General features: G+C 35.7%; 1 protein-coding gene and 2 pseudogenes across 1 annotated transcript; all 3 read left to right on the plus strand.

The window, feature by feature from the left end:
• Positions 1–570: 570 nt before the first annotated feature.
• On the plus strand, positions 571–906 carry LOC132630175 (auxin-responsive protein SAUR32-like). The gene has a single exon (XM_060345752.1). It carries the CDS (start codon positions 571–573, stop codon positions 904–906), a length of 336 nt encoding a protein of 111 aa, XP_060201735.1.
• A 4571-nt stretch (positions 907–5477) lies between these two features.
• On the plus strand, positions 5478–7289 carry LOC132630176 (adenylate kinase-like; annotated as a pseudogene).
• Positions 7290–13873: 6584 nt separating this feature from the next.
• LOC132633671 (auxin-responsive protein SAUR32-like) lies at positions 13874–14861 on the plus strand (annotated as a pseudogene).
• Positions 14862–17978: the final 3117 nt, after the last annotated feature.

The following is a 17978-nucleotide window of genomic DNA, read 5'->3' on the forward strand; positions in this document are numbered from 1 at the left end:
ACCTGATAAAGTGAAAAACATTATACTAGTCTTTCTTTTTTCCTTCAAAAAATACTTTTTAATATTAATAATGTTGGAGATTAACATTAATTTGTTGTAATAGACCTATTTCCAGATGTATCCTCATTTAATTTTCCACCTGTTGCCTTCTCTAACTTGTCGTGTTGCTACTCCTAAGGGAGAAGAAACCTTCCATAGTTGGACGTGTTCTACTGAAAAAGTGCTTATAGAAAAAGATCGATCGTATGTTGCAATTAATGAATAATGACCCAGAAAAGTTGCCTTCTTTTTTGAGGAAATTCAACAAAGTATTGAAATAAGAACATAAGGTTGTCAAAGTGAACTAAGGAAAAAGATGGATCATATGTTGCAACAAATGATCAAAAAGATCACAAAGCACATGTAATGGGGACCCAATATTAAACTCAGCATCTGAGAAATTGCATCTAATTAAACCTTCACCATATCCTATAAATACATCCCTTTCTCAAACTCTGAGGAATTAAAAACAAAACAAAATCCTAGCTGTTGTATTGATCAATATACTATCAACATTATTAAGCTCAAAATATGGTGAAGTTCAAGATCATTAGCAAGTTATTGAAGGCTCAATTTCTTCATCAATTGATCATACCAAATTCTAAAAAGAGACCAAATAACGCTACTACTACAGATCAGTACTTACCCGAAACGCCACGTGGACACTTTGCTGTATTCTCAGTGAATCCTGGAGAGGAACCACAAAGATTTGTGGTGGATTTGCAATGGCTAACACATCCATCTTTCTTGAAATTATTAAAACAAGCTAAAGATGAATATGGCTTTAAACAAAAAGGTGTTCTTGAATTCCCTTGTCGGGCTGAGGAATTGGAGAAGGTTCTTGCCACGTGTGCTGTTGCAGTTTAATCGTTTACGGTTTGAATAGAAGAAAATGAACATGCAAAGATTTAAGAAATATTAGTGGTCAGTTTTATCTTTTACGTTCTTTAAGGATATTGTCACTATGCTATATAAAATATAGTGTTTCATGTAACTGTTTACTCAGAATGAATTGGTTTGGTACCTGTAATTTTATATTAAATAAATAAAGTGGTCTTTCCTATGTCTCATTAGCCTTTACTTAATTAGAGTGGACAATTGAAAAAATTAATGTTAATATTCTTTCTTAAGAATGGGATGCAAAAGAAAGAGGTTACAAATTAAAGAATTAAAAATGGAGACAGACTGTTTTCTTGTTGTCAAGCTGATTAAAGAAGAGGACACACAATGTCATCCCCTCATGACTATTAGAAGATTGTCGATATTTGTTAGAAGTGAAAAAATTATCACTATCATATACATTTGAAGAGAGACGAACAAATGGGCAGATTTCTTGGCGAAACCTAATTATTTACAAACGTACGTTATTGATGTTTGTTCAATTAGACTTAATTACTTGAAGGACAATGTTACATCGTCTGAAGTATATATAATGTTGATCATGGAGCTGTCTGCTCAGAACGAACTAGTGTCTTTGTACCAGCTTTCATTTTATATAAAATAAAGTCGGTGGTGGAGCTACAAGCCCACAGTTGAAGAAATAGTTCGACTGAATTTAGTAGTTTTGCCTATATATATTAAGAAATTAACTTAATGTAATTTATCAAAACTTAATCAAAAAAAAAAAATATTGTGATTCAAAACTCATAAACTTAAAATCTTGAATCCACCTATGTTATGTTAAGTGACTTCTTTATGCTTCTATTTTTCATTATCTTCAAAAGGGAAAAATGAAAAAAGTAATGAAGTGGCGGACTACTTAGCCAAATATCTAAGCGATTTGCAAGTTTTTGAGGGCTTAATGACTTAATTGTGATATACCCTATGTCTTTTGAGAAAATGATTGTCTAGGTATTATATCCTAGAAAAATCAAGTCATGTAGATAAGTCATAACTTAATTAGTGTTAATAATACTTAGTTATCTTTCCTACCAAAAGACGAAAAAAATTCCATCCGCTCGTCCAACCGCGTGAATAAGATTCAAGATTAGGTTGATTCGGATGTCAATATGTAAAGGCATCCTTTGTTATTATTGGATCTTACCATTATTAAATCAGAGGTTTCGAGTCTGAGCTCTAAAAATGATGAAATTTCTGTAAAGAATTGGAGTGATTTCCCCTTCAATGAGATGAGCGATCGATTCCCTTTTATTATTGCATATTAGTTTATTTTACTGGGAACCACAAGCTTAAAATTCTGGATCTGCCTCCGATAACAATATCGGTTGTTTCGTTTTTTTTTTTATACTGCTATAACTAATGAAATGTTGTTACAGAGAGCATATAATATAATACTACATGAAAAGTCGTCGGTTTCATAGAAAAGATGATTGTTATAGAGAAGTTTTATTACAGAAGATGGATGTTATAGAAAGGTCCAACTGATTGGTTGCATTAGAGATATTAGCGTGAAGACAAACCAAAAAGGACCCCATTCAAAGGAACATGTAAGAAAGGGAAATATCAAGTAGCAATGTAGCATCAGTGTCAGCACAACATGCAATACATGATGAGAAGATAAAAACGTATCTAACTAGAAGAGAAAGTCATGATCGATCCATCTCTATCTTCTTCATATCTACTTCCAGTTACACTATCGTGCAGAAGCGGATCTAGGATTTAAATTTTATGGGTTCAATCTATAAATTTTTAGCATTTAACCCATTATATTTTTAAAGTTAAGGGTTCATATCTACTATTTATTGCAATTTTAATAATTTTTTACACATAAATTTAGGTTCCGCGTTCAAAGTTTGGGGTTCAGTTGAACCCCAACCTCATAGGCTACATACGCCTCTGCTATCGTGTGAGCTTGCTAGCCATATTAGAGATCTTTGAGGAAAATCAGTGTTCATCTGTTTAGGCAATTTTCTTTTTCTTGTTTTTCACTGTTCCATTTTGGGAGTGCCTGAGCCTAACAAGGGACAACATATGGATTTTTGTGTTCTTGTGTTTACTATGTTTTAGTGGGAAGGCCAGATGATGAGGGACAACATATTGGATTTCTGCCTTCTTCCAAAATTAGTTAACAATGGGACATGTGCTATGTTATTTCTGCTTCTTTAAGAAAAATATACTATTGTACTTCCTTGGGTTCAATAGAGGCGAATCTAAGATTTAAGTTATATTTATTCATCTTTTAAAATTTAGCATTGAACACATCGTAGTTTTAAAATGAAAAATTGACATAAATAGCCGTCCACCAAAATAATAGCCAAAAAAATACTATTATTTTTGTATATTAATATATGATATGCATATACATTTTTTATACCAAATAATGCGTGTTTATTGTATGTTTGGCAAGCGAATTTAATTATTTTGCACTGACCAAATGTGTGACTTGCCCTTTTAAAATTATGGGTTTAGACCTACTATCTGTTGCAAATTTAATAAAAAATTTACACATAAATTACCTTACGTGTCGAAATCATTAGGTTCATATGGACCCCTAACTACATAGCTACATCCGCCCCTGGTTCCACATGATGTGACATGCATGATTCCGCTTAAAATAACTAATTTTCGGCGCAAAGTCAGGAGAGGAGTAGAGACGGATACATGATTTAAAGTTTATGTATTTCTATAAGGCTACATCAACTTTAAGTTAAAATGCGATAATAATTAAGTTCACAATCAACTCATGTGTTCCAATTATGTCAAAGCACTTTCATTGAGTAAAATTTTAACTTCTGACTTTGAGCATTAGAGAAATATCAAAATTGTTCAAAAGAAATTGATATAACAAGAAAAACCTTATAGCATACTGTTTTATTCTTATAACTTGAAATATTAATTATATTTTATTATTAAAATATAATAAATATTAATTTAAACAAGAATTTGGAAGTATCTAAAAATTGTGCCTAAGTACTGGATTTTATAATTATATATGGGTTAAGGGGTTTTATATCTAAAAATTGTGCCTAAGTAATGGATTTTATAATTATATATGGATTAAGGGGTTTTATGTCTAAAAATGAAATGATTTACTTTATTGAAAAATATGGCATAGTTTGATGACTTTATTGTTCAAAAAAATTTAAAAGTTAAACTTTTCTAAATGTTCAATGACCATTTGAGGATTTGACTCGTTTATGTTGCACCATTTGATTAGACACGAAGTTTAAGAAAGAAATGAAACTTTTGAAATTTGCGATCCAAAAATATTTGTGTGCCCGTAAATCATGAATAATAGGAGAATTGTAAAGTTAAATTGTATCCAAACAAGTATGTAGTGGAGAATCAAAAGTTGGAAAAAGAATTCTTGAGACTAGATTTGATCCATTCAGGTAATGTTTACTGGGAAAGAAGTTCGTGATCTGTTGATAAAAAAATTAGCGATTTGATAGAAGCTTAGTAATTGAAAGGAGGTCTTATCTAGATTTTTACTTATTGCGGTGTTGTCCAAGGCAAAAAGAGTAGAAAGGTGCCAAAAGGCTGTGGGGTTTTTGGGTATGTTCGGTACGAAGGAATATGTTTTCTTGGAAAACATGTTGGTTGCTTACTTATTTTTTAGTATTCGGTAATTAAGCAAGAAAATAATATTCAAGAACATTTTTATATAATCTAGCAAAATAGGGAGTTGGGTTCAGGGGTGGAAGTTGGGGCGTTGGGTGGGGAGGGATGAGACAATGAATTTGGAATGTTACTTGTGGAACTTATTTCTCCCGTTTTCATTAGGGAAGTCATTTTTCTTAACTTTTAAGGAACTTGTTTTACCTATAGAAAATGTTTTTAATAACATTTTGACAAATCGAACACGGAAAAATTGGAAAACCTTCAAAAAAAAAAAAAAAAAAAGGCACAGCGAGTTGAAAAAACTGACAAACCTCATATGTAAAAGGCGAATATCTTTAATTTGATTTGCTTTATAGATTAGTAAACCAACATAGTTAGTTTTGGTTATTAGTATTTTAAAACCAACTCAAGCCAACCTCTGAATTTAATAAGGAGAATATATTTATATGATACATAAGATCAATTAACTTGACAAATTTTGCTTATAAAGAGAGTTGATGTTTTATGGCATATACCTCTTGTATGCTATATTGTTATCAAAGGGCGAGACTTCCTATACTCTATGGGACTCTTTTAGTCATGACAGAAATTCATTTTTATTTATATTTCGATTTTTGTATAATATAAGCTTGAAATAAGCTTTGATTAGAAAGTAGAGTGCTTTATCATGCTTTTATAGTATTTTGCCATGACTTTTTATACTGTTTTGAGTTGTTTGTTTTGTGCCGAGGGTCTACCAGAAACAACCTCTCTACCTCCCAAGGTAGGAGTAAGGTCTGCGTACACTCTACCTCCCCAGAGCTCACTTTGTGGGATTACACCGGGTATGTCGTTGTAGTTGTATAAGCTTGAAATAAGCCCAGCTTGATTTTGGATAGAGGCGTAGTTGCTTCTTGTTATAATATGCATGTCCCGCTTTATGGAGTTACTTAGCGAAATTAGTTCATTTCCTGATCGGCTTCATCCTCTTTCAGCTGGCAGAGATTGTCAACCAAGGAAAATTGGTCTCTGATGAGATAATACTGAATTTACTCTCAAAGGGGCTCGAGAATGGGGAAGCTAAGGATGAAGCTGGATTCATACTTGACGGATTCCCTAGAACTGTGAGACAAGCAGTGAGTATACATTTAATTTTCTTGCATAAAATGCTTGGCTATTATCTCCAAAAACCTTATATGTATGAGATTGAAACGTTATGCTCTGATTATCTGTGAGAAAGTAATTAGGCTAGGACAGCGAGAATGAATTTGTTATTCCCTTCCTACCAAAGAAGAGAAACACAAGAAGTTAGAGGCTAAGTTCTGCTATTTAGATGTCATGTTAAATGCATTAGCTTGACTAATGGGAGCCAAGAATGATGCTTGAAAATAGTCTATTAGCTACTTAAGAACTTTACAAAATAGGATTCTGTTACCACTGTTCATTATAGGAGCTTCTTGAGTGCTGGGAATTTCTACCCTGTTCACGCTACTTCATTGTCTAAGTGGAAGGAACTTCTGGTAAAAAACATTGTGACAGGACTTCTGATTTTAGTCTTGTTGGCAGAGGTATAGGAACATGGCAGGAAAGTGAAGATCCTTTGCAACAGTTTGATAATTTTTTGTCTATGAAAAGGTTACCTCCTCCCTGTATGTATAGTGGGGATTTGAAAAGATGATACAAGTGGTATATCAATAGTCTACTTCCTATTTGTAGTCACTTCTCCAAGTACATTTTAATAGTACTCTTTCATATGTAATCTCAATTTTATGTCATGAGGTTTTGGACAAAATTATTGTGCAAGTTAGATAACATTTGTGTCTATTTCATGCATTAGGAAATATTGACTGAGGTGACAGACATTGATTTGGTGGCTAATCTCAAGCTTCCAGAATGGTTGAGAAATGCCTTGGCCGAAGGATTTGCAGTGAATGTGGAAAGAACTTCAACGTGGCATCTATAGATATCGCAGGTGAAAATGGAGCTCAAAGAATCAGCATGGCTCCACTTAATCCTCCCTCGCAGTTTATATGAAAGCTAATCACTCGAGCAGATGATACAGAAGATGTTGTTAAGGAAAGACTTAAGATTTACTGGGATAAGGTATTATTCCGATAGTTGAACCACAATATTTTCATGTTCACTAATACTTGAATAAGCATTTTTTCCTCAACGTGAGTAACTATTCTCAAAAGCAACAACTTTTTTCCTCAACTAGCTCCAGATATTGTTAGTTTAATGGTCATTCAGTATCTATGCTATTATCATCTTTCTCTAGAAAATGAAAAAATAGGACAGTTGTATGATTTCCCTTCTTTTTTATGATTGCAGAGTCAGCCTGTTGAGGACTTCTACCATTGCCAAGGAAAGTTACTGGAATTTTATTTGCCTGGAGGCATCCTGGAATCATGGCCTAAGTTGTTGGAAGTTTTCAACCTTGATGAGCAGGAATATAAACTTGTCTGCTGCAGCTTAGTTTCTATTAGCTGCTTCGCATGTGTGTGCGCGCTTAACAATTTTGCAGAAAAGAACAGATTCATTGTTATTTTTATTTTCCCCCTTAATATAAGTCAAATAACAAACGTCTTGAGTGTACTTGAAGCCCTAAAACTACGGTGGCTGCATTTGTTGAATTTCAAATTCGGTCAATAAAGGTCTGTTGTACCATAGTTTCAGAAAGAGTTAATGACGAGATTATTTTTATATCCTGTAATAAGGTTATAGTAATGACACAATTTGTTATATTTTTTCTATAAATGCAATTATCTGATATAAACAACTGATATGGTTTTATTTTGATGTGATGTTTGTTAGGTGTGGAATTGGCCAAACAAGTCAATTCTTTTGTTCACATAGTCGTGATGTAAGCGCTTACCTCATAATAGTCGTGATGTAAGCGCTTACCTCATCATAGGAAATTCATTCCTATAAATAGGTAGCTTATGGTTCATTTGTAAGACATCATTAAGATCATTTGCTATACACATCCCAAGAGAGAAAAATTCTAAGAGAAATACTCTTAGTGAAAGGCCTAAGTAAGAGAAGGTCTTTGAGAGAATTTTCTGTGGTAAAATTCTTGAGTGTAATTGGGATTGGGGTTGTGAGGTTGAGTGTTGTAAACACTTGTAATATTTCTTCTTTAATAAGATCTGCAGCAGCAACGTGGACGTAGCTCTCACATTGAGGGTGAACCACTATAAATCTGTGTGTGCTATTTATTCTTCGCTTACATCACGGCGTAAGTAGGTTCTGTCTAAGGAGGTTGGTATTTAAGTGGTCCAGCTGTGACCCTCCAATCTTTCCTGGGAACCTGCTTACAAAGGTCGGATTTGGGATTTAAATCCTAACAACTGGTATCAGAGCAACAGGTTGTGTTGTGATTTAGAAACGATGGGAGGCGAAGATGGTACGACGCACGGCATCGGTAAATTCGATGGTACAGATTTTGCGTTCTGGAGAATGCAAATTGAAGATTATTTATATGGCAGAAAGCTTCATGAACCTCTGAGTCTGAAACCAGAGGAGATGAAGCAAGTAGATTGGGATCTCCTCGACAGACAAGTTCTGGGAGTCATTCGACTGACGCTGTCGAAGAACGTTGCTCACAACGTGGCAAAGGAGAAGACCACCGCAGATATGATGAAGGTATTGTCTGACATGTATGAGAAACCTTCGGCAAATAATAAGGTATTTCTCATGAAGAAACTATTTCATCTAAAGATGATGGAAAATGCTCATGTTGCTGCACACATAAATGAATTCAATACCATTGTAAATCAATTGTCATCGGTAAAAATTGATTTCGATGATGAAGTACAAGCTCTAATTTTGTTGGCATCCCTACCAAATAGTTGGGAGCCAATGAGAGCAGCGGTTAGTAATTCTGTCGGCAGTGACAAACTAAAGTTCAACGATGTTAGGGATCGTATCCTTGCTGAGGAGGTGCGCAGGACAGATTCGGGAGAGGCATCGACGAGTTCTGCTTTTAATGTTGAAAACAGAAGCAGAAATTATGACAGAAACTACAACCGAAATAGGGGCAGATCGAAGTCAAGGAATGGCAGGGGTCAATCCAGACCAGGACGAACACATGAGTGTTGGAACTGTGGAAAACCAGGTCACTTCAAGAAGAACTGCAGGGTGCCAAAGAAGGAGGACAACAAGGGGGCTGGAATCAACGCTGCTACGGAAGACATTGGCGATGCGTTGTTGCTATCGGTTGACAGCCCGATAGACTCTTGGGTGCTTGACTCAGGAGCGTCCTTTCATACCACCCCACATCATGATATAATGACAAACTACGTGGCTGGGAATCTCGGCAAAGTTTATTTAGCCGATGGAGAGCCGCTAGACGTTGTTGGCACGGGAGACATTAATTTGAAGATGTCAAATGAATCCTCGTGGAAGATTACAAAAGTTAGACATGTTCCAAAGCTGATGCGAAACCTGATTTCAGTAGGTCAGCTTGATGATGAGGGATATGATCTCAACTTTGGTAATGGGTCTTGGAAGGTGGCGAAAGGTGCTATGGTAGTTGGCCGAGGAAAGAAGATTGGCACTCTCTACATGACGGATAGCTGTCGTGATATTGTTGCTGTTGTTGACAACACAAAGAAGACAGATTTGTGGCATTGTCGGCTTGGGCATATCAGCCAGAAGGGGATGAAGTTGTTGGTGACAAATGGCTTAATTCCGGAGCTGAAGACGGTGGACCTTCATACGTGTGAGAGCTGCATTCTCGGAAAACAAAAGCGAGTAAGCTTCTCAAGTGCAGGCAGAGAGTTGAAGGTCGAAAAGCTGGAATTGGTGCACACAGACGTGTGGGGACCTACCACTGTACCCTCCCTTGGAGGATCACACTACTACGTGACCTTCATTGATGATTCAACCAGGAAGGTATGGGTTTATTTTATGAAAAATAAATCCGATGTGTTTAGTGTATTCAAAAGATGGAAAGCCATGGTCGAGAATGAAACAAACCTCAAGTTGAAGTGTTTGAGGTCCGACAACGGCGGAGAATACACTGATGGTGATTTCAAACGGTACTGTGCCGATAATGGGATCAAGATGATGAAGACTATTCCTGGAACGCCGCAACAGAATGGAGTAGCCGAAAAAATGAACCGAACGTTGAACGAGCGTGCTCGGAGTATGAGAATACACTCTGGACTGCCCAAGACATTCTGGGTAGATGCAGTCAATACCGCGGCCTTCTTAATTAACCGAGGACCGTCAGTTCCCTTGGATTTCAGAATTCCAGAAGAAGTCTGGAGTGGCAAGAAGGTAAATCTTTCATTTCTGAAAGTGTTCGGTTGCTTATCATATGTTCATAATGATGATACGGCTAGAAGCAAGCTTGATCCAAAATCAAAGAAGTGTTACTTTATTAGCTATGGTGACACCGAGCTTGGGTACCGATTTTGGGATGAACAAAATCGGAAGATCATCCGAAGCAGGAATGTTGTCTTTAACGAAGAGGTACTATACAAAGACAAGCTGCAAAAGAATTCAGAATGTCAGGACAAGGAATCGGAAATAGTCGATTTGAGGGACTTTCCGGCACCTGAGCCGCAGCCAGGTACAACCGAGGCAGAGGAACAAACAATCCGAGAAGGTGTTGATGAAAGTGCTGATTCTGAAACAAATGAACAGACGCCAATCACAGAGCTGCGTAGATCATCCAGGATCAGGAAGCCGCTTCACAGGTACTCTCCATCCCTCAACTACATTCTACTCACTGATAGAGGGGAGCCGGAATGTTATGAAGAAGCAATGCAAGTCGGTGAATCGACTAAGTAGGAGCTGGCAATGAAGGATGAAATGGATTCACTATCGGCAAATCATACATGGGAATTATCCGAGTTGCCAAAGGATAAAAAGGCATTGCAAAACAAATGGGTTTATCGGATAAAGGAAGAACCCAATGGAAGCAAGTGTTATAAAGCAAGGCTGGTTGCAAAGGGATTTCAACAGAAAGAAGGCATTGACTATACGGAGATCTTCTCTCCCGTAGTCAAGATGGTGACTATCAGAACTGTTCTTGGGCTGGTAGCAAAGGAAAATCTACATCTGCAACAGATGGACGTGAAAACTGCATTTCTTCACGGTGATCTAGACGAGGAAATCTACATGCGACAGCCGGAGGGATTCAAAATCAAAGGAAAGGAGAATCTGGTGTGCAAACTTCAAAAGAGTCTGTACGGACTAAAACAGGCTCCAAGACAGTGGTATTTAAAGTTTGACAGCTTTATGAAGAAAGCTGATTTTTCAAGGTGCGAGGCAGATCACTGCTGTTACTTCAAAAAATTTGAAGACTCGTATATGATACCGCTACTCTATGTCGACGACATGCTAATCGTAGGAGCAAACCTACAGGAGATTGATCGGTTGAAAAAAGGGTTATCGGAAGAGTTTGCAATGAAGGATTTGGGAGCTGCAAAGCAAATCCTTGGGATGAGAATCGACCGAAGCAAGGAGGGCATCAAACTCCCACAAGAAGAATATGTGAGGAAAGTTATCAAAAGGTTTAACATGCATGATGCCAAGCCAATCAGCACTCCCTTGGCTGGACATTTTCGGTTGTCAAAGGATCAGTCGCCGACAACCGAGGATGAGAAGAAGCAGATGGACAAGATACCTTATGCATCTGCAATCGGTAGTCTTATGTATGCAATGATATGTACAAGGCCAGACATTGCACATGCAGTGGGAGTTGTCAGCCGATTTATGAGCAATCCGGGAAAGCAACACTGGGAGGCTGTGAAGTGGATATTCAGATATCTGAAAGGCAACTCGAGTTCAGCTCTGTATTTCCGAAAATCAAAAACAGGATTGCAAGGGTATGTTGATGCTGACAACGGTGGTGATATTGATAGCAGAAAGAGCACATCCGGGTATGTTTACACCTTCGGAGGTACTGCAATCTCTTGGGTTTCCAAGTTGCAAAAGATAGTAGCTCTCTCTAGTTGTGAGGCTGAGTACGTTGCTGTGACGGAGGCCACAAAGGAAATGATGTGGCTACAATCTTTTCTGCGGGAATTGGATCAGGACCACGAGGGAAGTGTGCTATATTGTGATAGCCAAAGCGCCATTCATTTGGCAAAGAACCCGGTTTACCATGCTCGAACGAAGCACATACAACTCCGGTACCATTTCATTAGATCAGCTTTGGAAGATGGAGCGCTGGTGCTTGAGAAGATCGCAGGGAGTCAGAATCCAGCAGACATGCTGACAAAGGCAGTGACGATAGACAAACTGAAGCTATGCTCAACTTCAGTTGGCCTGGACGAAGTATGAAAGTAGGAAAGAGCTGCTGCATCGATCAAAGTGTGAAGACAAATTAAAATTAGTCTTCAAGTGGGAGATTTGTTAGGTGTGGAATTGGCCAAACAAGTCAATTCTTTTGTTCACATAGTCGTGATGTAAGCGCTTACCTCATAATAGTCGTGATGTAAGCGCTTACCTCATCATAGGAAATTCATTCCTATAAATAGGTAGCTTATGGTTCATTTGTAAGACATCATTAAGATCATTTGCTATACACATCCCAAGAGAGAAAAATTCTAAGAGAAATACTCTTAGTGAAAGGCCTAAGTAAGAGAAGGTCTTTGAGAGAATTTTCTGTGGTAAAATTCTTGAGTGTAATTGGGATTGGGGTTGTGAGGTTGAGTGTTGTAAACACTTGTAATATTTCTTCTTTAATAAGATCTGCAGCAGCAACGTGGACGTAGCTCTCACATTGAGGGTGAACCACTATAAATCTGTGTGTGCTATTTATTCTTCGCTTACATCACGGCGTAAGTAGGTTCTGTCTAAGGAGGTTGGTATTTAAGTGGTCCAGCTGTGACCCTCCAATCTTTCCTGGGAACCTGCTTACAAAGGTCGGATTTGGGATTTAAATCCTAACAATGTTGATCCTTTGGCAAATTCTCTATCTGTAGTATGGGTCTGTTGCTCAAAAAGACCCAAGATGTGAATTGATTTCTTCTTCCTTTTCCTTTTTGTTGTCTCCAATGGATAGATAGTCCAGTGGACTTTTCAGTTAGCTGTGGCAAAAATAGAATTGATATTTTTTTATATATAGTAAATAATGTATAAAGCAGATATCCTTCTATGCTTCACGCCCACCCCACCCCCCCCGCCAAAAAAAAAAAAGAAGAAGAAAACCATACATCATACACGTATATTAGAGAAAACATATGTTGTGGCTCTCTCTCAATCTATCTATCTATCTATCATTATCTCTTTGGTTCAAATTGAGGTTTGATACTTCTTGGTCACCTATGATTACAAAAGCATAATTTGTAGCAAATTCTGTGCTAGTTCTCATGAATCAGGTGAACATGGTAATTCTCCACTAGAGAAATTATAGCTGAATTAGTGAGCATTTTGTTTTTCCTTACAGAATGATATGTGTTTTGTTTGATGGATATTCCAGTATTCGATGCTCTACAGTAATATATATATACTATATATTTGTGTCAAATGTCGTTTTCATTCCTTTGTATTTGTCTGTGCATTGACAACAGAATTTGCTTTCTTTGCTGGGAAAATGGATGCAAAACTGATGCATAAGGCTGTTTTTAAGGCTTTGAGAAGTACATACTCCATAATATCAGATTAAGTTTACTAAAAACCCCGCTCCAAGCCCCACCTGCCATTTTCTTACTTGTAACAAGCTTTTCTTCAGTAGAAGACTTCTTCCGAGTGGCATAATCTTCCAACACTATGTTTCTCGATCTTCATTGACTGAGGCGATCACATAAACCATATATTTGTATCCTCTATCAGTGCTAGACCAAGTTGTCCACAGGCTGCCTAATGTTCATTACTGTTTTCAATTAAAATCAAATGTATACATTAAACATTTAGTTTATGTGACACTTTACGCTTCTTGAGAGTCAATTTGATTAATCTTTAAAGCTAAATCAAAGTAGATCAATTCAATATTCTAAATAAAATTTACATATATAGTCAAAATCTATATTGAACGTACTATAAGTTGCACTTCTCATGCTAATAGGATGGAAAAAATACATTTTAAAGTGTTGATAAAAGTTCAAATAGTTTGAATCTCGAGAAGCAAAAAGTGTAACATGAATTGAGACAGAGAAAGCAGTAGTTAAACATAAAAGATCCGGAAACACCAAACAATAATATTTATGGCATCATTTTCTTCTATTTAAATTATGAAGGGTCATATTCACCCATTAATTTCCTCTATATATCCAATCATAAGTTCGGCATTTTATTGGGGTGGGGGGTGGCGGGGGAGACAAAAAATAAAGGCATAAAAATCCAAAAGAAGATTTTTTTATTTTTTTATTTTAAAAAAGTGAATATAGAGAATGATGGGTCGTATGTTGCAACTAATGACTTAAAAGCTGTAAGCACATGAAAATGGGGACCCAAAACTGCTTAACATCTAAGAAATTTCATCTAACTAACCTCCAATATTCTCCTTTATCATATTATTTATATATATTAAATAAATTAGTTTTTTTACATAAATACAACATTTGAGTCAAACCTATTGATTATATTAAGTATAACGGTGCTCTATCCCTAACTCAGCATCTTAGAAATATCATCAAATGAGTTAACCCCTATTCTCCTTCACCATATCCTATAAATACCCTTCTCAAACTCTATAGAAAGAAAACAAAACAAATACCACATACTACGATTTGTTCACCATTGCCAAAAACATATATTCCAACTTCTACATTAAGCTCAAAATATGGTCAAACGTTTGATTGGAAAGCTCAAAACTCAATATCTTCAACTAATTCCTACATACACAACCCAAAATGCTGCTGAAGTCGTCGTTACACCACGTGGAAATATATCATTGGTGCCAAATGATGTGAAAGAAGGACACTTTGCTGTATTTTCAGTGGATCCTGAAGAGGAGCCACAGAGGTTTGTGGTGGAGTTGCAATGGCTAACACATCCATCATTCTTGAAGTTATTGAAAGAAGCTGAAGATGAATATGGATTGAGGGTGTTCTTGAATTCCCTTGTCGTGCTGAAGAATTGGAGAAGGTTCTTGCCACTTGTGCTATTGCTGTTTAAACTAAATTATCAACAAGTTGCTAAAAATATCAGACAAGGAAACGGTTGAACATAATTTTTTACGATTTGAATAGAAGGAAATGAGTATGCAAAGATCTAAGGTATATTAGTTCGATTTTATTTTACTTTCTTTAAGGATATTGTCACTATGCTATATTTTCTTAAATATAGTGTTTCATGTAACTGTTTACTCAGAATGAATTGGTGTGGTACCTGTAATTTTATTTTAAATAAATAAAGTGGTATTTGCTTAATTAGAATGGACAAACGAAAGCTAATGTTAATATTCATTCTTAAGAATGGGATGCAAAAGACAGAGGTTACTAAGAATTAGAAGTGGAGATAGATTGCTTACTTGTTGTCAAGTTCATCAAAGAGGGGGATATGCATATATCATCCTCTCAGAGCTTTTATTGATGATTGTCGATATTTGCTGGTAGTGAACAAAGCTACTATCATATGCATTTGGAGAGAGACAAACAAATGCGTAGATTTCATGGCGAACGAAATCTTAATTTGGGAAGAGGCACTTGAGGAAATGAAATGTATTATACTAGCAGATTAAATCATGTAGCTTATAATGATAGCTATTAAGGAGTTTAGTTTAATTTTTCATCGTAACAAACAAAAAATTAATTAGGATGGGATGCTCTTTCGCTAATTAGAATGGACAAATGAAAATTATTTATGTGGCGAATTCTGATTGCATCATGCACCGAAAAATGTGATGGGATAGTAAAGGTTTATCTTTTTTAGAGGTCTTGAGTTCAATATGGTTAAAAAATGAAATGAGAAGATCACTTTATTTAAGTTTTATCGGCGCAAAATCACACATATCTAAGTAGTGAGCTTTGAATAGTGATGCTTGAAAATACATACTCTAGTAGTAATTGTCTCATGGCATTATACGATGATGCCACCAGTTGATCCCTTTCCCATTGAGAAAAAAGAATAGAAAAAGAAATGAGAGTTCATGGGTGAATAAAAATCTGAAATTAATTTCGTAGAAACATAAAACTGCAACCGTTGCCTACTAGCCACTAGCAATATTCATTGATTGCTGATGGGATTAAGGATATTGCCACTATGCTATATTTATTTGAGTTAATCACTGAAATTAACTATATACTTTAAAAATTAAAAAAATCAATAAAAATTTTTTATTGAAAACACAGCCGAATATGATTTAAATAGAGGCAACGTCTTACCAAGTATTTGTAAAACGAGGGAAAAAAATTAATGAAGTTATAACGTGGACTGATCCACGTTATACAATATATTTTGTATAACGTGGATCAGTCCACATTTTACAAAATATATTTGTACGAGTACTCACAGCTAGAGTCATGATCTTCAAAGATGAATCACGCTCTTTAGACTTGACATATTGGATATTAATGAACATCTCGTGCCCATGTCTAAAACTGAAATGACTTTAACATATACCTAATGTATCAGATATTGTATAACGTGGACTGATTCACGTTATACAAAATATATTGTATAACGTGGATCAGTCCACGTTATACATTTTAAATTATTATTTTTTAATTTTTCGGTGATTGCTGACAGATGAAAAAAAAAATTGGGGTATAACGTGGATCAGTCCACGTTATACCCGTTTTGGTATATAAATTTTTGGCCATTCCCTTTTGATTTATACCGTGTATTTTTATACCCTTTAGGCTCCGGACTCCATATAAAACTGCAACCATTGCCTACTAGCCACTAGCAGTATTCATTGATTGCTGATGGGATTAAGGTCAATAGTCAACATATTGAAATTTTGTCCGTCAACTCTGACTTCGGTCAAAGCTTAGACCTATAACATTATCTGCTTTAAAAAGAAATGATAAGTAATTAAACTAAGTATGAATTGCTGAAAAAGTATAAATGATCACAAAGGAATTAATAGAAAGCAGAATCGACGACTCCAAAATAGAATTACCTCATGGTATTCTAAATCAAAATATGAAATTTTAGAATAACCCAAAATTAGGCAAAATTTCTCAGCCAGAGGAAAGAACCAACCACTAAATCTGACTCTAAGAAATTATCAATAATTGTTACAACAATATCTTCAAACACAAAGGAGACTTAAATTGTGGAAGATAATTGAGGAAGAAGTCTTACAAGTGATTCAATTACATGAAGAATGGCAGGTGACATTTGTAGATGGACCATAATAAATACTTTGTGGATGGACCATAATAAATACTGGACCATCTTAGAAACTTCATCGGGCAGAATTGCCCTTCTTTTGTGGTGGTCTTTAAATTTTATCCCTCCTATTTGTGGTCTTTAAATTTTGCTCTTCGGTTAAAACCCATGGGTTCCGGTTCGAACCTCCACTCAATCAAAAATTTAAAAAAAAAATTGCAAGACAGAGTTTGAATTTCGTTATGCCTCCTCTGACAGACTTTTAGTTATAACTAAAAGTCTGCCGGAGGGGGCAGACTTTGCCTTGAGGCATATATATATATATATATATATATATATATATATATATATATATATATATATATATATATATATATATATATATTTACTTTTCAAGATAAACTTTTAATTATGCCTTAACTAAAAGTGTACTCATAAGACATAACTAAAAGTCTGCCCCATAAGGCGGAACTTTTCCTTAAAGCATAATTAAAAGTTTGTCTTATAAGGCAAAATCTATGCCTTAAGGAAAAGTTTTTGCCTTATAGGGCATACTTTTGGTTATTCCTTAAGAAGTGTATGCCGGATCCCCCAGCCCTGCCTTGCGAAATTATTTTTTTATTTTATGCCTTGGCGGGAGTTCGAACCTAGAACCTCAGGTATTCACCCACATTTCCAAGCGAAGGGCAAAACTTAAAGACCACACATATGAGGGACAAAATTTAAATACCACAAATATGAAAGGCAAAATTTAAAGACCTCCCCAAAAGAAGGGCAATCCGCGCAAAAAATGAACTTCATCTGCTCCTTATAATACGATGATATTGCATCCATACTTGATTTTGCATCTATGCATAAAGTTCAAAGGTAAAAGTCCCTTTTTTATGATAAAGTTACAGGAGACACATATGTTAATTAATCAAATTAAAATATTATTGTACTTTTTCTCTAGCATCACCCACGTTCATTTAACTCACTACAAACAAAGCCAAGATCAAATGAAATCTCATACCCTCTTACAATTTAAATAAAAGAAAATGATCTTTTCAGATCTCTTATGTATTTTTTCAGATCTCTTATGTGTAAAAAAAATAAAGATCTCTTGTAAAAAAATCATAAAACTAAAAAAAATGTTTGTAAAGGACTACATAACCATTTCGACGACTTACTGACGGAAATTAGCTCGTCGTTAAGGAATTTCCAAC

This window comes from Lycium barbarum, chromosome 3, assembly GCF_019175385.1.
Source record: "Lycium barbarum isolate Lr01 chromosome 3, ASM1917538v2, whole genome shotgun sequence".
Classification (NCBI taxonomy): Eukaryota; Viridiplantae; Streptophyta; class Magnoliopsida; order Solanales; family Solanaceae; genus Lycium; species Lycium barbarum.